General features: G+C 44.1%; 1 protein-coding gene across 1 annotated transcript in view; it reads right to left on the reverse strand.

The window, feature by feature from the left end:
• Positions 1 to 23428, reverse strand: part of LOC106596573 (regulator of G-protein signaling 12) — a 105949-nt gene that overhangs the window by 59963 nt on the left and 22558 nt on the right. The window contains 1 exon segment of the mRNA XM_045723075.1: positions 8888 to 9007. Coding sequence (XP_045579031.1) covers positions 8888 to 9007 — 120 coding nt within the window.

Below are 23428 nucleotides of genomic sequence, written 5' to 3' on the forward strand. Positions count from 1 at the left end.
AGAGGAGGGTCCTCAAGGCTGGATGTTAATGGACCAGCTGGCCACATAGAGGAGGGTCCTCAAGGCTGGATGTTAATGGACCAGCTGGCCACATAGAGGAGGGTCCTCAAGGCTGGATGTTAATGGACCAGCTGGCCACATAGAGGAGGGTCCTCAAGGCTGGATGTTAATGGACCAGCTGGCCACATAGAGGAGGGTCCTCAAGGCTGGATGTTAATGGACCAGCTGGCCACATAGAGGAGGGGCCTCAAGGCTGGATGTTAATGGACCAGCTGGCCACATAGAGGAGGGTCCTCAAGGCCAAGGCTGGATGTTAATGGACCAGCTGGCCACATAGAGGAGGGTCCTCAAGGCTGGATGTTAATGACCAGCTGGCCACATAGAGGAGGGTCCTCAAGGCCAAGGCTGGATGTTAATGGTCTAGCTTACGAAGGTGGGCAATTCCAGTCCTCGAGGGCCTGATTGGTGTCAGTTCTGCCCCAGCTAACACACCTGACTCCAATAATCACCTCATCATGGTCTTCAGTTTAGAATGCAGTTTGATTAATCAGCTGTGTTTTCTAGGGATGGGGAAAACGTGTGACACTGATCAGGCCTTGGAGGACTGGAGCTGCCCGCGCCTGCGACATGGTCTAATTCAGATTGAACGTGAGAATCAGCTTCAAGTTGCTCCACACCCTCAAAATGGCCGGGCCGACACTAACTGTTGCTAACGTGACTCCAAATCCAGAACAAGAACCAAGTTTAACTTTAATGAACATGTAATAACTAAAAACTATCATTAACTAGGATTCAAATTTGAACCGAATACTTTTAGAAACTACAGGCTACACTATTTCTAAATCAGATCGCCAAAAACAACTGTCTGAACGCGCTTCAGAAATCTACCAACCGGTTTCTAAATCAGATCGCCAACGACAACAGTCTGAACGCGCTTCAGAAATCTACCAACCAGTTTCTAAATCAGATCGCCAACGACAACAGTCTGAACGCGCTTCAGAAATCTACCAACCGGTTTCTAAATCAGATCGCCAACGACAACAGTCTGAACGCGCTTCAGAAATCTACCAACCGGTTTCTAAATCAGATCGCCAACGACAACAGTCTGAACGCGCTTCAGAAATCTACCAACCGGTTTCTAAATCAGATCAAATGAATTGGATTCTAATGCAACTGCATATCTTAGTAAATCACCATGCAAAACCTGCCCACCTCATCCCAATGGGTGAAATGTAAGCAGTAGGTGGTTATTAACTAGGGGTTGACTGTATAATGAAATGAGAAGAACTTACAGCTGGGAATCTATAGGTTCTAACACTCCTGTTCTGAGATCAGCTGCTGACCAGAAACATTCCACTACACGATCACACACACACACACACACACACACACACACACACACACACACACACACACACACACACACACACACACACACACACACACACACACACACACACACACACTCTACTTACTCCTTCCGTAGCTCCCTCACAGTTCAGGGTTTTCTGCTCCATGAGGAAGAGAAGTAGATCTCAGCACCGCATCAGAAACATCCCCTCAAAATACATATCCATCCACCGCTGAGAGAGAGTGTGTGTGTGTGTGTGTGTGTGTGTGTGTGTGTGTGTGTGTGTGTGTGTGTGTGTGTGTGTGTGTGGAGGAAGAAAATGTTTGTGTGAAGAGATAAGTGTGTGTTTGTTGTGGAGAGAAATCTCTAGTTGCTGGCTCAGATGTGTCCAAGCCACCACTCACTGTCACATTCTCTCCTCCCTCTCTCCCTCTCTCACATTCTCTCCTCCCTCTCTCTCTCTCTCTCTCTCTCTCTCTCTCTCTCACATTCTCTTTCTCTCTCCCCTCCTTCCTCTCCCCTCCCCCTGCCCACCCTGTGTAATTCCTATTCCACCCACACTGCCCTGGGCTGAAACACACACACACAGAGAGACAGAGACAGAGAGAGAGAGAGAGGTTAAGAGGAAGAATGAGAGAGAGAGAGAGAGAGAGAGAGAGAATGAGAGCAAGAGAGAGAGAATGAGAGACAGAGAGGGGGGGTTAAGAGGAAGAATGAGAGAGAGTGAGAGAGAGAGAGAGAGAGAGAGAGAGAGAGAGAGAGAGAGAGAGAGAGAGAGAGAAAGGGGGGGTTAAGAGGAAGAATGAGAGAGAGAGAGAGAGAGGGAGAGAGAGAGAGACAGAGAGGGGGGGTTAAGAGGAAGAATGAGAGTAGGAGAGAGAGAGAGAGAGAGAGAGAGACAGAGGGGGGGTTAAGATGAAGAATGAGAGAGAGAGAGAGAGAGAGAGAGAGAGAGAGAGAGAGAGACAGAGAGGGGGGGGTTAAGATGAAGAATGAGAGAGAGAGAGAGACAGAGAGGGGGGGTTAAGATGAAGAATGAGAGAGAGAGAGAGAGAGACAGAGAGAGAGAGAGAGAATGAGAGACAGAGAGGGGGGTTAAGAGGAAGAATGAGAGAGAGAGAGAGAGAGAGAGAGAGAGAGAGAGAGAGAGAGACAGAGAGAGAGAGAGAGACAGAGAGAGAGAGAGAGAGAGAGACAGAGAGAGAGAGAGACAGAGAGAGAGAGAGAGAGAGAGAGAGAGAGAGAGAGACAGAGAGAGAGAGAGAGAGAGAGAGAGACAGAGAGAGAGAGACAGAGAGAGAGAGACAGAGAGAGAGAGACAGAGAGAGAGAGACAGAGAGAGAGAGACAGAGAGAGAGAGAGAGAGAGAGAGAGACAGAGAGAGAGACAGAGAGAGAGAGAGAGACAGAGAGAGAGAGAGAGACAGAGAGAGAGAGACAGAGAGAGAGAGAGACAGAGAGAGAGAGAGAGACAGAGAGAGACACAGAGAGAGAGACAGAGAGAGACAGAGAGAGAGAGAGACAGAGAGAGAGAGACAGAGAGAGAGAGAGAGAGAGAGAGACAGAGAGAGAGAGAGATAGCTGTGGTGTACAGGATAGGATGATATGTGGTGATACTCCTGGAACCCGTAACGGTGCATTCTTCAACAAGCCCTAACACAGGTGTGTGAAGGTGTGTGATTGGTTGATTGGGATAACCTATGGTCTCCTCATAGAGGACATACACACACTAAGGACCCGTCTGAAACGGCACCCTATTCCCTGTACAGTGCTATTGATCCAGGCCCTGTAGATGGGTCAGCTGACGTCACGAAGCTGATGCCCGTGCTTTAATCTGGCTGCAAGTCCATGTGACTGTGATTCTGGATGGCCTTACAGCTGGCAACAACGACCAGAAGCCGCCATGTTGGGGAATCGTAGGTGATTCCTTTCGGTTAGATTCATCTTGTTCTCGATTCCACGACTTGTTTTGACTGATGTCACGTCTAATGCTAATATGGGTGAATTTCGCTAGCTAGCTAATCAACAACTGTAATGATGTATTAGAGAGACAACAAGACTAGTTAACCAACAACTGTAATGATGTATTAGAGAGACAACAAGACTAGTTAACCAACAACTGTAATGATGTATTAGACAACAAGACTAGTTAACCAACAACTGTAATGATGTATTAGAGAGACAACAAGACTAGTTAACCAACAACTGTAATGATGTATTTGTATTTTCAATAAACATTAGGAGATGAAATATAGTTGAAATGTTTTCAACAACACTGTATCTTCTGGCCCGTAGTTGTTCATGTGTGGGTTTGTTGCTAAACAACCAACCCATCCAATGGGCCCTAGCCAACAGTACAGTGCACTATATAGGAAGTAAGTTGGGAAGAAATACTGACTTCAAGCAGAATGGAAAATAACTGATCTTAGCAATACTAAAGCTCTGTCGTGACACACACACACACACACACACACACACACACACACACACACACACACACACACACACACACACACACACACACACACACACACACACACAGTAATAATGTTTACATATCTTGCATTACTCATCTCATATGTATATACTGTATTCTATACTATTCTACTGTATCTTATTCTATGCCGCTCTGACATCGCTCGTCTATATATTTATATATTCTTAATTCCATTCCTTTACTTTAGATGTGTGTGTATTGGGTATATGTTGTGAAATGATTAGCTATTACTTGTTAGATATTACTGTACTGTCGGAGCTAGAAGCACAAGCGTTTCGCTACGCCCGGGATATAACATCTGCTAAACACGTGTATGAGACCAATAACATTTGATTTGACACAGGGAGTATGAAAGTCAGTCTGTCTGAAAAGTTTTTAATGTAATTTGCTGTGTAAGCTCAGCCAACAGGCTAGAGTAATGTACACACACACACACACACACACACGCACACACACACACGCTCGCACACACACACACACACACACACACACACACACACACACACACACACACACACACACACACACACACACACACACACACACACACACACACACACACACACACACACACACACGCATACACCAGATGTGGACAACCAGATGTCTGCGGTCTAAAGTCTGACTCCCGCCGGTGCTGTCATAAGACATCAGGCGGGTCTACAGAATCATATTGATCATAAGACACCAGGCGGGTCTACAGAATCATATTGATCATAAGACATCAGGCGGGTCTACAGAATCATATTGATCATAAGACATCAGGCGGGTCTACAGAATCATATTGATCATAAGACATCAGGCGGGTCTACAGAATCATATTGATCATAAGACAATAAGGCGGGTCTACAGAATCATATTGATCATAAAACAATAAGGCGGGTCTACAGAATCATATTGATCATAAGACATCAGGCGGGTCTACAGAATCATATTGATCATAAGACATCAGGTGGGTCTACAGAATCATATTGATCATAAGACATCAGGCGGGTCTATAGAATCATATTGATCATAAGACATCAGGCGGGTCTACAGAATCATATTGATCATAAGACACCAGGCGGGTCTACAGAATCATATTGATCATAAGACATCAGGCGGGTCTACAGAATCATATTGATCATAAGACAATAAGGCGGGTCTACAGAATCATATTGATCATAAAACAATAAGGCAGGTCTACAGAATCATATTGATCATAAGACAATAAGGCGGGTCTACAGAATCATATTGATCATAAAACAATAAGGCGGGTCTACAGAATCATATTGATCATAAGACATCAGGCGGGTCTACAGAATCATATTGATCATAAGACATCAGGTGGGTCTACAGAATCATATTGATCATAAGACATCAGGCGGGTCTACAGAATCATATTGATCATAAGACATCAGGCGGGTCTACAGAATCATATTGATCATAAGACACCAGGCGGGTCTACAGAATCATATTGATCATAAGACATCAGGCGGGTCTACAGAATCATATTGATCATAAGACAATAAGGCGGGTCTACAGAATCATATTGATCATAAAACAATAAGGCAGGTCTACAGAATCATATTGATCATAAGACATCAGGCGGGTCTACAGAATCATATTGATCATAAGACATCAGGCGGGTCTACAGAATCATATTGATCATAAGACATCAGGCGGGTCTACAGAATCATATTGATCATAAGACATCAGGCGGGTCTACAGAATCATATTGATCATAAGACATCAGGCGGGTCTACAGAATCATATTGATCATAAGACACCAGGCGGGTCTACAGAATCATATTGATCATAAGACATCAGGCGGGTCTACAGAATCATATTGATCATAAGACAATAAGGCGGGTCTACAGAATCATATTGATCATAAGACAATAAGGCAGGTCTACAGAATCATATTGATCATAAGACATCAGGCGGGTCTACAGAATCATATTGATCATAAGACATCAGGCGGGTCTACAGAATCATATTGATCATAAGACATCAGGCGGGTCTACAGAATCATATTGATCATAAGACATCAGGCGGGTCTACAGAATCATATTGATCATAAGACACCAAGGCGGGTCTACAGAATCATATTGATCATAAGACATCAGGCGGGTCTACAGAATCATATTGATCATAAGACATCAGGCGGGTCTACAGAATCATATTGATCATAAGACAATAAGGCGGGTCTACAGAATCATATTGATCATAAGACATCAGGCGGGTCTACAGAATCATATTGATCATAAGACATCAGGCGGGTCTACAGAATCATATTGATCATAAGACAATAAGGCGGGTCTACAGAATCATATTGATCATAAGACATCAGGCGGGTCTACAGAATCATATTGATCATAAGACATCAGGCGGGTCTACAGAATCATATTGATCATAAGACAAGCCTCGAGGTCCCCGGCTCCTCTTACATGCTGGGTATATTAGCTGGTTAGTACTGTCTCTGTGACGAGATGAAACAACTACTGACAAGAAGGCTGAGAGGAGGGTCTGTGTGTGTGTGTGTGTGTGTGTGTGTGTGTGTGTGTGTGTGTGTGTGTGTGTGTGTGTGTGTGTGTAAATATGATGTGTCCATATGCTACTTGTATGTGTGTGTGTGTGTGTGTGTGTGTGTGTGTGTGTGTGTGTGTGTGTGTGTGTGTAGATTACAGATAATTAGAGTGTGTCCATTGTGCGTGCTGGGGTGATAATTGTGTGTGTGTGTGTGTGTGTGTGTGTGTGTGTGTGTGTGTGTGTGTGTGTGTGTGTGTGTGTGTGTATTTGTGTGTGTGTGTGTGTGGTCTCTCTACGGAGAGGAATGTCAGCCTATTGCTCATCAGTGTTCATTAGAAATACCAACCAGGGAACTCTTCTATCCATCCATCCATCTCCCTCTCTCCTCTCCCTCTCCCCTCCTCCCTCATCTCCCTTTTCTATTAGACTAATCTCCCCTTTTTAACCCTCTCCCTCTCCCCTCCTCCCTCATCTCCCCTTTCTGTTAGACTAATCTCCTCTTTTCACCCTTTTCCTCCCCCTCCTCCCCTCTCCCCTCTCCCCATCCTCCAACCTCTCTCCCCCCTACTCTTTCCTCCTCCTCTCTCCCCCTTCCTCTCCCTCTCCCCCTCCTCCCCTCTCCCCCTCCTCTCTCTCTCTCCTAAACAAAGCTGTCTCTGTTTGTGGACATCACGTAACAGGGGCCCAGCGCCCGGAAGAAAAAAAGGTAGAATAGAGAGAGAGAAGATAAAAAGAGGAAAGAAGAGAGTGAAGTCTCTGCAGCACGGCATGCTGTGTAATCCAGCATACATACAAGGGTGTGTGTGTGTGTGTACACTACATGACCAACAGTATGTGGACACCTGCTTGTCAAACATCTCATTACTAAATCATGAGCATTAATATGGAGTTGGTCCCCCCCTTTACTGCTATAACAACCTCCACTCTTTTATTTTACCTTTATGTAACCAGGCAAGTCAGTTAAGAACACGTTCTTATTTACAATGACGGCCTACACCAGGCCAAACCCGGACGACGCTGGGCCAATTGTGCGCCGCCCTGTGGGACTCCCAATCACGGCCGGTTGCGACACAGCCTGGAATCGAACCAGGGTGTCTGTAGTGACGCCTCTAGCACTGAGATGCAGTGCCTTAGACCGCTGCGCCACTCGGGAGCCCCTTCTTCTGGGAAGGCTTTTAGCTAGATGTTGGAACATTGCTGTGGGGACTTGCTTCCATTCAGCCACAAGAGCATTAGTGAGGTCGGCCACTGATGTTGGGCGATTAGGCCTGGCTCACAGTCGGCATTACAATTCATTCAAAAGGTGTTAAATTGGGTTGAGGTGAGGGCTCTGTGCAGGCCAGTCAAGTGATTCCACACCGATCTCGACAAACCATTTCTGTATGGACATCGCTTTGTCATGTTGAAACAGGAAAGGGCCTTCCCCAAACTGTTGCCACAAAGTTGGAAGCATAGAATAATCTAGAATGTCATTATATGCTGTAGCGTTAAGATTTCCCTTAACTGCAACTAAGGGGCCCGAACCATGAAAAAGAGACCCAGACCATTATTCCTCCTCCACCAAACTTTACAGTTGGCAATATGCATTCGAGCAGGTAGCGTTCTCCTAGCATCCGCAAAACCCAGATTCTTCCGTTTTAGGTAGAAGTGTTTTTAGGGGTGGTGGGGGTCAGTTTTAGGTAGAAGTGTTTTAGGGGTGGTGGGGGTCAGTTTTAGGTAGAAGTGTTTTTAGGGGTGGTGAGGGTCAGTTTTAGGTAGAAGTGTTTTAGGGGTGGTGAGGGTCAGTTTTAGGTAGAAGTGTTTTAGGGGTGGTGAGGGTCAGTTTTAGGTAGAAGTGTTTTAGGGGTGGTGAGGGTCAGTTTTAGGTAGAAGTGTTTTAGGGGTGGTGAGGGTCAGTTTTAGGTAGAAGTGTTTTAGGGGTGGTGAGGGTCAGTTTTAGGTAGAAGTGTTTTTAGGGGTGGTGAGGGTCAGTTTTAGGTAGAAGTGTTTTTAGGGGTGGTGAGGGTCAGTTTTAGGTAGAAGTGTTTTAGGGGTGGTGAGGGTCAGTTTTAGGTAGAAGTGTTTTTAGGGGTGGTGAGGGTCAGTTTTAGGTAGAAGTGTTTTTAGGGGTGGTGAGGGTCAGTTTTAGGTAGAAGTGTTTTTAGGGGTGGTGAGGGTCAGTTTTAGGTAGAAGTGTTTTAGGGGTGGTGAGGGTCAGTTTTAGGTAGAAGTGTTTTAGGGGTGGTGAGGGTCAGTTTTAGGTAGAAGTGTTTTTAGGGGTGGTGAGGGTCAGTTTTAGGTAGAAGTGTTTTTAGGGGTGGTGAGGGTCAGTTTTAGGTAGAAGTGTTTTAGGGGTGGTGAGGGTCAGTTTTAGGTAGAAGTGTTTTTAGGGGTGGTGGGGGTCAGTTTTAGGTAGAAGTGTTTTAGGGGTGGTGAGGGTCAGTTTTAGGTAGAAGTGTTTTTAGGGGTGGTGAGGGTCCGTTTTAGGTAGAAGTGTTTTTAGGGGTGTGTGTGTGTGTGTGTGTGTGTGTGTGCGTGCTTGTGTCCTACCTCCAGGTCATCCAGTGAGCGTGCCAGGCTGATGCGTTTGGAGCGGCCGAAGGATCGCCTTCCTGAGGAGCGCTGAGGTAGAGGAGGGAAGCCCTTAGTCAGACCTCTAAACCGACCAGCCTAGAGAGAAACACACACAGGTTAACTCTCCACACTTCAATACACGGTCCTCTGTAGTTCTGCATGCACACACACACACACACACACACACACACAGTGGAGGCACATGACAGTGTTTTGACTGGAGGAGACAGCAGGGTCACGCGAAGAAGAACTGTGTGGACGTCATTCTCACAAACACTTCTCCTCTGGACAATGTAAAAATAACCCTCCCTGAGACACACACACACACACACACACACACACACACACACACACACACACACACACACACACACACACACACACACACACACACCAACACACACACACACCACACCCCAACCCCAAAACACACACACACGTCAGGCCGTGCCCAATTTACTGCATCTATCAGATCAATTCCAGAAACTCAGAGAGTGAAGATGGATGCAACAGGACAGGAACAACAGGAAGTCTGGAACCAACAGGACAGGAACAACAGGAAGTCTGGAACCAACAGGACAGGAACAACAGGAAGTCTGGAACCAACAGGACAGGAACAACAGGAAGTCTGGAACCAACAGGACAGGAACAGGAAGTCTGGAACCAACAGGACAGGAACAGGAAGTCTGGAACCAACAGGACAGGAACAACAGGAAGTCTGGAACCAACAGGACAGGAACAACAGGAAGTCTGGAACTAACAGGACAGGAACAGGAAGTCTGGAACCAACAGGACAGGAACAACAGGAAGTCTGGAACCAACAGGACAGGAACAGCTTCTACCCCCAGACCACAAGACTGATGAATAGTTAGATAGATAGTTAACCAATTGCTACATGACTACATGACTACACTACACTACATGACTACACTACATAGCTACACTACATGACTACACTACACTACATAGCTACACTACATGACTAAACTACATAGCTACACTACATGACTACACTACACTACATGACTACACTACATGACTACACTACACTACATGACTACACTACATGACTACACTACACTACATGACTACACTACATGACTACACTACACTACATGACTACACTACATAGCTACACTACATGACTACACTACACTACATGACTACACTACATGACTATACTACATGGCTACACTACATGACTACACTACACTACATGACTACACTACACTACATGACTACACTACATGACTACACTACACTACACTACACGGCTAAACTACATGGCTACACTACATGACTACACTACATGACATGGCTACACTACATGACTACACTACACTACATGGCTACACTACACTACACTACATGACTACACTACATGACATGGCTACACTACATGACTACACTACATGACATGGCTACACTACATGACTACACTACATTACATGACTACACTACATGACTACACTACATGACTACACTACATGTCTACACTACATGACACACACTACATGACATGACTACACTACATGACTACACTACACCACTACCGTACATGACTACACTACATGACTACACTACATTACATGACTACACTACATGACTACACTACACTGTCTACACTACATGACAACACTACATGACATGACTACACTACATGACTACACTACATGACATGACTACACTACATGACTACACTACATTACATGACTACACTACATGACTACACTACATGACTACACTACATGTCTACACTACATGACAACACTACATGACATGACTACACTACATGACTACACTACATGACATGGCTACACTACATGGCTACACTACAGCTACACTACATGACTACACTACATGACATGGCTACACTACATGACTACACTACATGACATGGCTACACTACATGACTACACTACATTACATGACTACACTACATGACTACACTACATGACTACAGTACATGTCTACACTACATGACAACACTACATGACATGACTACACTACATGACTACACTACATGACATGACTACACTACATGACTACACTACATTACATGACTACACTACATGACTACACTACATGTCTACACTACATGACAACACTACATGACATGACTACACTACATGACTACACTACATGACATGACTACACTACATGACTACACTACATGACATGACTACACTACATGACTACACTACATGACTACAAGAATAAATGGATGGACGATCTGTTTCTTTCTTTCATGTGAATGTTCAATTCCACATGACAGCTACAGCACTGCTGTTATTAACCCTTACACTGCTGTCTGTTATTAACCCTTACACTGCTGTCTGTTAACCCTTACACTGCTGTCTGTTATTAACCCTTACACTGCTGTCTGTTAACCCTTACACTGCTGTCTGTTAACCCTTACACTGCTGTCTGTTATTAACCCTTACACTGCTGTCTGTTATTAACCCTTACACTGCTGTCTGTTATTAACCCTTACACTGCTGTCTGTTATTAACCCTTACACTGCTGTCTGTTATTAACCCTTACACTGCTGTCTGTTAACCCTTACACTGCTGTCTGTTATTAACCCTTACACTGCTGTCTGTTATTAACCCTTACACTGCTGTCTGTTATTAACCCTTACACTGCTGTCTGTTATTAACCCTTACACTGCTGTCTGTTAACCCTTACACTGCTGTCTGTTATTAACCCTTACACTGCTGTCTGTTAACCCTTACACTGCTGTCTGTTATTAACCCTTACACTGCTGTCTGTTATTAACCCTTACACTGCTGTCTGTTATTAACCCTTACACTGCTGTCTGTTATTAACCCTTACACTGCTGTCTGTTATTAACCCTTACACTGCTGTCTGTTATTAACCCTTACACTGCTGTCTGTTATTAACCCTTACACTGCTGTCTGTTATTAACCCTTACACTGCTGTCTGTTAACCCTTACACTGCTGTCTGTTATTAACCCTTACACTGCTGTCTGTTATTAACCCTTACACTGCTGTCTGTTATTAACCCTTACACTGCTGTCTGTTAACCCTTACACTGCTGTCTGTTATTAACCCTTACACTGCTGTCTGTTATTAACCCTTACACTGCTGTCTGTTATTAACCCTTACACTGCTGTCTGTTATTAACCCTTACACTGCTGTCTGTTAACCCTTACACTGCTGTCTGTTATTAACCCTTACACTGCTGTCTGTTATTAACCCTTACACTGCTGTCTGTTATTAACCCTTACACTGCTGTCTGTTAACCCTTACACTGCTGTCTGTTATTAACCCTTACACTGCTGTCTGTTATTAACCCTTACACTGCTGTCTGTTAACCCTTACACTGCTGTCTGTTATTAACCCTTACACTGCTGTCTGTTATTAACCCTTACACTGCTGTCTGTTATTAACCCTTACACTGCTGTCTGTTATTAACCCTTACACTGCTGTCTGTTATTAACCCTTACACTGCTGTCTGTTAACCCTTACACTGCTGTCTGTTATTAACCCTTACACTGCTGTCTGTTATTAACCCTTACACTGCTGTCTGTTATTAACCCTTACACTGCTGTCTGTTAACCCTTACACTGCTGTCTGTTAACCCTTACACTGCTGTCTGTTATTAACCCTTACACTGCTGTCTGTTATTAACCCTTACACTGCTGTCTGTTATTAACCCTTACACTGCTGTCTGTTATTACCCTTACACTGCTGTCTGTTATACCCTTACACTGCTGCTGTCTGTTAACCCTTACACTGCTGTCTGTTATTAACCCTTACACTGCTGTCTGTTATTAACCCTTACACTGCTGTCTGTTATTAACCCTTACACTGCTGTCTGTTATTAACCCTTACACTGCTGTCTGTTATTAACCCTTACACTGCTGTCTGTTATTAACCCTTACACTGCTGTCTGTTATTAACCCTTACACTGCTGTCTGTTATTAACCCTTACACTGCTGTCTGTTAACCCTTACACTGCTGTCTGTTAACCCTTACACTGCTGCTGTCTGTTAACCCTTACACTGCTGTCTGTTATTAACCCTTACACTGCTGTCTGTTAACCCTTACACTGCTGTCTGTTAACCCTTACACTGCTGTCTGTTATTAACCCTTACACTGCTGTCTGTTAACCCTTACACTGCTGTCTGTTAACCCTTACACTGCTGTCTGTTATTAACCCTTACACTGCTGTCTGTTAACCCTTACACTGCTGTCTGTTAACCCTTACACTGCTGTCTGTTATTAACCCTTACACTGCTGTCTGTTAACCCTTACACTGCTGTCTGTTATTAACCCTTACACTGCTGTTATTAACCCTTACACTGCTGTCTGTTAACCCTGTCTGTTAACCCTTATACTGCTGTCTGTTAACCCTGTCTGTTAACCCTTATACTGCTGTCTGTTAACCCTGTCTGTTAACCCTTATACTGCTGTCTGTTAACCCTGTCTGTTAACCCTTATACTGCTGTCTGTTAACCCTGTCTGTTAACCCTTACACTGCTGGACTCAAGCAGTCGTTATAGATTGGTGAAATATTCTGAACATTCCAATCCTAAACATTCTATAATATATTCTTAAGAATATTTAAAAACCCTATATTTTATGAAATACATTCTATTCTAAACATTATATATTTTACTCAAAATATTCCACTCTAAACATTATATTAGACATCAAAACTATGAAATAACACATATGGAATCATGTAGTAACCAAAAAAGTGTTAACAAATCAAAATATATTTTAGATTCTTCAAAGTAGCCACCCTTTGCCTTGATGACAGCTTTGCACACTCTTGGCATTCTCTTAAAGTAATGATGGACTGCTGTTTCTCTTTGCTTATTTGAGCTGTTCTTGACATAATATGGACTTGGTCTTTTACCAAATAGGGCTATCTTCTGTATACCACCCCTACCTTGTCACAACACAACTGATTGGCTCAAATGCATTAAGAATAAATTCCACAAATTAACATTTAACAAGGCACACCTGTTAATTGAAATGCATTCCAGGTGACTACCTCATGAAGCTGGTTGAGAGAATGCCAAGAGTGTGCAAAGCTGTCATCAAGGCAAAGGGTGGCTACTTTGAAGAATCTCAAATATAAAATATATTTTGATTTGATTAACACTTTCTTGGTTACAACATGATTCCATATGTTATTACATAGTTTGTCTTCATTATTATTCTACAGTGTAGAACATACTATAAATAAATAAAAACCCTGGAATGAGTAGGTGTGTCCAAACTTTTGACTGGTACTGTATATTTTTTAAATATATTGTACTATCAATTGGTTAGAGACAGCATAAAATATCCATTCATTTGTCCACAGTAAACATGAATCGCACAAACTTGGTACCTTTTTCAGTCACGTTCGCTTAAGTCAAACAAAAACACCCTTATGATTGGTGGACTTCCCACATTGCAGGTGATGACTGCAGGATAAAGTTGGTGAAGAGCAACTGCAGAAACTTCATGATCTTGATCACATTTGTATTTATTATGGATCCCCATTAGTTCCTGTCAAGGCAGCAGCTACTCTTTCTGGGGTTCATTATGGATCCCCATTAGTTCCTGTCAAGGCAGCGGCTACTCTTCCTGGGGTTTATTATGGATCCCCATTAGTTCCTGCCAAGGCAGCGGCTACTCTTCCTGGGGTTTATTATGGATCCCCATTAGTTCCTGCCAAGGCAGCGGCTACTCTTCCTGGGGTTTATTATGGATCCCCATTAGTTCCTGCCAAGGCAGCAGCTACTCTTCCTGGGGTTTATTATGGATCCCCATTAGTTCCTGCCAAGGCAGCTGCTACTCTTCCTGGGGTTTATTATGGATCCCCATTAGTTCCTGCCAAGGCAGCGGCTACTCTTCCTGGGGTTTATTATGGATCCCCTTTAGTTCCTGCCAAGGCAGCGGCTACTCTTCCTGGGGTTTATTATGGATCCCCATTTGTTCCTGCCAAGACAGCGGCTACTCTTCCTGGGGTTTATTATGGATCCCCATTAGTTCCTGCCAAGACAGCAGCTACTCTTCCTGGGGTTTATTATGGATCCCCATTAGTTCCTGCCAAGGCAGCAGCTACTCTTCCTGGGGTTTATTATGGATCCCCATTAGTTCCTGCCAAGGCAGCTGCTACTCTTCCTGGGGTTTATTATGGATCCCCATTAGTTCCTGCCAAGGCAGCAGCTACTCTTCCTGGGGTTTATTATGGATCCCCATTAGTTCCTGCCAAGGCAGCGGCTACTCTTCCTGGGGTTTATTATGGATCCCCATTAGTTCCTGCCAAGACAGCGGCTACTCTTCCTGGGGTTTATTATGGATCCCCATTAGTTCCTGCCAAGGCAGCAGCTACTCTTCCTGGGGTTTATTATGGATCCCCATTAGTTCCTGCCAAGGCAGCAGCTACTCTTCCTGGGGTTTATTATGGATCCCCATTAGTTCCTGCCAAGGCAGCAGCTACTCTTCCTGGGGTTTATTATGGATCCCCATTAGTTCCTGCCAAGACAGCAGCTACTCTTCCTGGGGTTTATTATGGATCCCCATTAGTTCCTGCCAAGGCAGCTGCTACTCTTCCTGGGGTTTATTATGGATCCCCATTAGTTCCTGCCAAGGCAGCAGCTACTCTTCCTGGGGTTTATTATGGATCCCCATTAGTTCCTGCCAAGACAGCAGCTACTCTTCCTGGGGTTTATTATGGATCCCCATTAGTTCCTGCCAAGACAGCTGCTACTCTTCCTGGGGTTTATTATGGATCCCCATTAGTTCCTGCCAAGACAGCTGCTACTCTTCCTGGGGTTTATTATGGATCCCCATTAGTTCCTGCCAAAGCAGCAGCTACTCTTCCTGAGGTTTATTATGGATCCCCATTAGTTCCTGCCATGGCAGCAGCTACTCTTCCTGGGGTTTATTAGGGATCCCCATTAGTTCCTGCCAAGACAGCTGCTACTCTTCCTGGGGTTTATTATGGATCCCCATTAGTTCCTGCCAAGACAGCAGCTACTCTTCCTGGGGTTTATTATGGATCCCCATTAGTTCCTGCCAAGACAGCAGCTACTCTTCCTGGGGTTTATTATGGATCCCATTAGTTCCTGCCAAGGCAGCAGCTACTCTTCCTGGGGTTTATTATGGATCCCCATTAGTTCCTGCCACGACAGCAGCTACTCTTCCTGGGGTTTATTATGGATCCCCATTAGTTCCTGCCAAGGCAGCTGCTACTCTTCCTGGGGTTTATTATGGATCCCCATTAGTTCCTGCCAAGGCAGCTGCTACTCTTCCTGGGGTTTATTATGGATCCCCATTAGTTCCTGCCAAGGCAGCAGCTACTCTTCCTGGGGTTTATTATGGATCCCCATTAGTTCCTGCCAAGGCAGCAGCTACTCTTCCTGGGGTTTATTATGGATCCCCATTAGTTCCTGCGAAGGCAGAAGCTACTCTTCCTGGGGCTCAGAAAAACTAAGGCAGTTTATACAATTTTAAAAACATTACAATACATTCACAGATTTCACAACCCACTGTGTGGCTCTCAGGCCCCTACTCCACCACTACCACATATCTACAGTACTAAATCCATGTGTATGTATAGTGCAGTATGTTATCGTGTGTGTGTGTGTGCATGTGCCTATGTTTGTGTTGCTTCACAGTCCCCGCTTTTCCATAAGGTGGTTTTTTTACCATTTTTTTGTAAGTCCATGCAGTCGTTATGTAGCCGCAAGTCGGACAATTACTTCCCCCATAATGCAACACACTTTGGAATGCAGTGACCAGCAAAAGTGATCTGCTCGAACGCCCCCCCCCTCTCCAAGATGGCATCAGGAGAGAGAGGGCCATCAGTGTTGCCTGGATACCAGTGGCTGATCTACGTGTGTATGAGGAGGGTATATCTCTCTCTCTCTCTGAGCAGGGAGGGTTCCTTCCTGTTTACTGGACTACACAGAGCTGATAGGAGACACAGAGAGAGAACGTAACCTTCAGCAGGTCATCCCACACAGTCAGCTGTCCCCTGTGACCAGGAGCAGGTCTTCATCCCACATTTCAGCAGGGCCCAGAGGCACATCGCAGCCTTTCACTTCAAAAGAAGCAAAGCAGAAGTGCAAGAAGAAGTGAAATAGCGTTGGGTGTAATCTTATCTACGACATGGGTTAAAGGTCAATATCAACGTTCTGTATTAAAACAACAGACTGATATTTTTATGTTCTGTCACCTCTGAACAACTAGTTGTCCGGACATGATCATTTCTGACATAACATCAGCAGCAGTCACATAACAGTCTGTTGGTCTGAACTAACAGTGCAGCACTATCTAACTCTGCGGTAGGAGCCCATTGCTGGGTTGTCCATTGGAAACTGAAGGACAGGGAGTTCTACATGGTGAAACAGTGCCACCCAGTGGCTGTCTGACGTCAGCGCAGGCCAATGCATTCCGTTCTGAATCAGGTGTCTCTCAGCACTCACTAGTCAATTACCGAATTAAATAAACGACTAACTATCGAACATTTCTTAAATTTAAACAATGAATCAGTTAATTAATTAATTGTTAATATATAATGAATATATAAACGATTAGATAAGTGTTATAGGTTTTTGGTTTTTCCCATTTATGTTTTGAGGTTGGACTTTAAGAGCGTAAAGCATTTTAACACGGAGGGCGGACATTTTGGTGTCACCTCGTCAGTCACCCCTCTACTTCCTGTCTCTTACTAAGGAAAGACTAAACAGTTAGTACTGTAAGGAGTAGGAGTTTAACAGAATACATAGTAGAATAGAGTCTAATATAGTAATAGAGTCTAATATAGTCTAATATAATACAATAGAGTCTAATATAGTAGTAGAGTCAAATATAGTAGAATAGAGCCTAATATAGTAGAATAGAGTCTAATATAGTAGAATAGAGTCAAATATAGTAGAATAGAGTCTAATATAGTAGAATAGAGTAGAATAGAGCCTAATATAGTAGAATAGAGCCTAATATAGTAGAATAGAGTCTAATATAGTAGAATAGAGTAGAATAGAGCCTAATATAGTAGAATAGAGTCTAATATAGTAGAATAGAGTAAGAATAGTAGAATAGAGTCTAATATAGTAGAATAGAGTCAAATATAGTAGAATAGAGTCTAATATAGTAGAATAGAGTCTAATATAGTAGAATAGAGCCTAATATAGTAGAATAGAGCCTAATATAGTAGAATAGAGTCTATTATAGTAGAATAGAGTCTAATATAGTAGAATAGAGTAGAATAGAGCCTAATATAGTAGAATAGAGTCTAATATAGTAGATAGAGCCTAATATAGTAGAATAGAGCCTAATATAGTAGAATAGAGTCAAATATAGTAGAATAGAGTCTAATATAGTAGAATAGAGTCTAATATAGTCGAATAGAGTCTAATATAGTAGAATAGAGTCTAATATAGTAGAATAGAGTCTAATATAGTAGAATAGAGTCTAATATAGTCGAATAGAGTCTAATATAGTAGAATAGAGTCTAATATAGTAGAATAGAGTCTAATATAGTAGAATAGAGTCTAATATACACTGCTCAAAAAAATAAAGGGAACACTAAAATAACACATCCTAGATCTGAATGAAAGAAATAATCTTATTCAATACTTTTTTCTTTACATAGTTGAATGTGCTGACAACAAAAACATAATCAATGGAAATCCAATTGATCAACCCATGGAGGTCTGGATTTGGAGTCACACTCAAAATTAAAGTGGAAAACCACACTACAGGCTGATCCAACTTTGATGTAATGTCCTTAAAACAAGTCAAAATGAGGCTCAGTTGTGTGTGTGGCCTCCACGTGCCTGTATGACCTCCCTACAACGCCTGGGCATGCTCCTGATGAGGTGGCGGATGGTCTCCTGAGGGATCTCCTCCCAGACCTGGACTAAAGCATCCGCCAACTCCTGGACAGTCTGTGGTGCAACGTGGCGTTGGTGGATGGAGCGAGACATGATGTCCCAGATGTGCTCAATTGGATTCAGGTCTGGGGAACGGGCGGGCCAGTCCATAGCATCAATGCCTTCCTCTTGCAGGAACTGCTGACACACTCCAGCCACATGAGGTCTAGCATTGTCTTGCATTAGGAGGAACCCAGGGCCAACTGCACCAGCATATGGTCTCACAAGGGGTCTGAGGATCTCATCTCGGTACCTAATGGCAGTCAGGCTACCTCTGGCGAGCACATGGAGGGCTGTGCGGCCCCCCAAAGAAATGCCACCCCACACCATGACTGACCCACCGCCAAACCGGTCATGCTGGAGGATGTTGCAGGCAGCAGAACATTCTCCTCTGCGTCTCCAGACTCTGTCACGTCTGTCACATGTGCTCAGTGTGAACCTGCTTTCATCTGTGAAGACCACAGGGCGCCAGTGGCGAATTTGCCAATCTTGGTGTTCTCTGGCAAATGCCAAACGTCCTGCACGGTGTTGGGCTGTAAGCACAACCCCCACCTGTGGACGTCGGGCCCTCATACCACCCTCATGGAGTCTGTTTCTGACCGTTTGAGCAGACACATGCACATTTGTGGCCTGCTGGAGGTCATTTTGCAGGGCTCTGGCAGTGCTCCTCCTGCTCCTCCTTACACAAAGGCGGAGGTAGCGGTCCTGCTGCTGGGTTGTTGCCCTCCTACGGCCTCCTCCACGTCTCCTGATGTACTGGCCTGTCTCCTGGTAGCGCCTCCATGCTCTGGACACTACGCTGACAGACACAGCAAACCTTCTTGCCACAGCTCGCATTGATGTGCCATCCTGGATGAGCTGCACTACCTGAGCCACTTGTGTGGGTTGTAGACTCCGTCTCATGCTACCACTAGAGTGAAAGCACCGCCATCATTCAAAAGTGACCAAAACATCAGCCAGGAAGCATAGGAACTGAGAAGTGGTCTGTGGTCACCACCTGCAGAACCACTCCTTTATTGGGGGTGTCTTGCTAATTGCCTATAATTTCCACCTGTTCTCTATGCCATTTGCACAACAGCATGTGAAATGTATTGTCAATCAGTGTTGCTTCCTAAGTGGACAGTTTGATTTCACAGAAGTGTGATTGACTTGGAGTTACATTGTGTTGTTTAAGTGTTCCCTTTATTTTTTTGAGCAGTGAAGTAGAATAGAGCCTAATATAGTAGTAGTCTAATATAGTAGTAGATTCAAATATAGTAGAATAGAGTCTAATATAGTAGAATAGAGCAGAATAGAATATAGTAGAATACAGTAGAATATAATACAGCACAATAAAGTACAATATAATATAGTAGAATCAAGTCTAACATTGTAGAAAGCCAAATAGAATATAATATAGTAGAATAGAATAGTACAATACAGTAGAAAAGACTATAGTACAATAAAGTAGAATATAATAAAGTAGAATATAATATACTAAATACAGTAGAACATATTATAGTAGAACATAATATTGTAAAACATAATACAGTAGAATAGAAAACAGTAGAATAGAATCTACTTTATTTTTCCTGAGGGAACTTCTTTTGACCTCCACTATTAATATAGGCTAGAAGAATTGTTAGGTTTTTTATTTTTTTATTTATTTATTTAACCTTTATTTAACCAGGTAGGCAAGTTGAGAACAAGTTCTCATGGTGCGACCTGGCCAAGATAAAGCAAAGCAGTTTGACACATACAACAACACAGAGTTACACATGGAGTAAAACAAACATACAGTCAATAATACAGTAGAAAAATAAGTCTATATACAATGTGAGCAAATGAGGTGAGATAAGGGAGGTAAAGGCAAAAAAGGCCATGGTGGAAAAGTAAATACAATATAGCAAGTAAAACACTGGAATAGTAGATTTGCAGTGGAAGAAAGTGCAAAGTAGAAATAGAAATAATGGGATGCAAAGGAGCAAAATAAATAAATACAGTAGGGGAAGAGGTAGTTGTTTGGGCTATTTATAGATGGGCTATGTACAGGTGCAGTAATCTGTGAGCTGCTCTGACAGCTGGTGCTTAAAGCTAGTGAGGGAGATAAGTGTTTCCCGTTTCAGAGATTTTTGTAGTTCGTTCCAGTCATTGGCAGCAGAGAACTGGAAGGAGAGGTGGCCGAAGGAGGAGTTGGTAATTGGTAAAGGTAATGGTCTGTTGGGGATAGATATAGGTTAATAGTTCTCCTCACACCATCATCCAATCAGAAGTGTTTACTAGGGTAAACAGTACATGAGTCGATAAACAGGAAGTAGCTGACAATGAAACACGCTGGACAGGAAGTGAGGTATCAGGACTTTATAAAGAAGTGTCATGGGGTCATAGACTGCTTCCCAAATCCCCGATTTAGAGCATACTTCTTACCAGGGCTCTGGTCTAAAGTAGTGCACTATATAGGGAATAGGGCTCTGGTCACTAGTAGTTCACTATATAGGGAATAGGGCTCTGGTCACTAGTAGTTCACTATATAGGGAATAGGGCTCTGGTCACTAGTAGTTCACTATATAGGAATAGGGCTCTGGTCTACTAGTAGTTCACTATATAGGGAATAGGCCTAGGAATAGGGCTCTGGTCACTAGTAGTTCACTATATAGGGAATAGGGCTCTGGTCACTAGTAGTTCACTTATGGGATAGCCTGGTCACTAGTAGTTCACTATATAGGGAATAGGGCTCTGGTCACTAGTAGTTCACTATATAGGGAATAGGGTTCCATTTGGCCTGTCTTCATAGTAATATTCTAGCCAGATAACAGCCTACTGTACAACAACAAGCACACAACACTGACACAGTGTTAATTAATGACAGTAACATTTTAATGTTATTCTGAACAGATATCAGCCGGGAACATACCCTCCTCCTCAGGTTATCTGACTATCCCCTAGTACCCCGACCCGGTACAGCCATAGTGAAGTACCCCGACCCGGTACAGCCATAGTGAAGTACCCCGACCCGGTACAGCCATAGTGAAGTACCCCGACCCGGTACAGCCATAGTGAAGTACCCCGACCCGGTACAGCCATAGTGAAATACCCCGACCCGGTACAGCCATAGTGAAGTACCCCGACCCGGTACAGCCATAGTGAAGTACCCCGACCCGGTACAGCCATAGTGAAGTACCCCGACCCGGTACAGCCATAGTGAAGTACCCCGACCCGGTACAGCCATAGTGAAGTACCCCGACCCGGTACAGCCACAGTGAAATACCCCGACCCGGTACAGCCACAGTGAAGTACCCCGACCCGGTACAGCCATAGTGAAGTACCCCGACCCGGTACAGCCACAGTGAAGTACCCCGACCCGGTACAGCCATAGTGAAGTACCCCAACCCGGTACAGCCACAGTGAAGTACCCCGACCCGGTACAGCCATAGTGAAGTACCCCGACCCGGTACAGCCATAGTGAAGTACCCCGACCCGGTACAGCCATAGTGAAGTACCCCGACCCGGTACAGCCACAGTGAAGTCCTGTAAGTTTCCATTGTGTTTTGCTCCACAGACTGGCAGCAGTCATCAGTCTGGTAACAGGAAGCTACTCCGACCCTGGTATTTACTAGATAATATACTGTAGTAGATACTTAGTCATGACTTACAAACTGACTAGTCATGGAGTCCAGCAACACTCTGTAACCAACCATCTGCAGGTAGTGACCGATACCGAAAGCGTCGGGACACGACTGCCACTCTCCTCTGTGCTTATCGGGACATGTCCATGTCACTTTGATTTGGCTGTAACCCAAAGCGGTTATTGTCCTATTACGCAAAGGCAGCGCCCGCACTGGTGACACGTCTGGAAAAGCTCCTTGAGTTTCGACTCGTTCACGATCCATTTCCTTTCGCTCCATCCTCCTTCTCCGTCCGGTTCTCCGTCCGGTTCTCCGTCCGGTTCTCCTGACACCCTACTGTCAGAGCTGGATCCCTGGCTGGAGGTGGAGGGGCTGGAGGTGGTGAGAGGCAAGACGGTGGAAGCAGCAACAGAGCTCATACTGGTACAGTCCTTCACTGAAGTCTTCTTAACGGCTGTGTCCATTTGACCTTTCTTCCTGCGCGCCGTCACCTGATTGACAGAAAAAAAAAAGAAAAAAAACATGTTAAAAGAAGAATTTGTAGGAAAAGCTGCACTCTGATGAAGACAGCTTGGTGTGGAAACGTTGGGCGACTAGTGTGAAGCTTTACCTTTTCAAGTGTTCTGCTACGCTAGACAGCACCTTACCTAACCAGCTGTTTCTCCACCTCCAGAAAAATGGATCTGACCATTTCTATCAGTTTCCCATCCTGATGTTTACATGCAAGTTGATAGGTCAAGCCGTATCAACCAGAATGAGTCTGGACCAACAGGTCAAGCCGTATCAACCAGAATGAGTCTGGACCAACAGGTCAATCCGTATCAACCAGAATGAGTTTGGACCAACAGGTCAATCCGTATCAACCAGAATGAGTCTGGACCAACAGGTCAATCCGTATCAACCAGAATGAGTCTGGACCAACAGGTCAAGCCGTATCGACAGAATGAGTCTGGACCAACAGGTCAATCCGTACCAACCAGAATGAGTCTGGACCAACAGGTCAATCC

The sequence above is a fragment of the Salmo salar genome, chromosome ssa08 (genome assembly GCF_905237065.1).
Source record: "Salmo salar chromosome ssa08, Ssal_v3.1, whole genome shotgun sequence".
Lineage (NCBI taxonomy): Eukaryota > Metazoa > Chordata > Actinopteri > Salmoniformes > Salmonidae > Salmo > Salmo salar.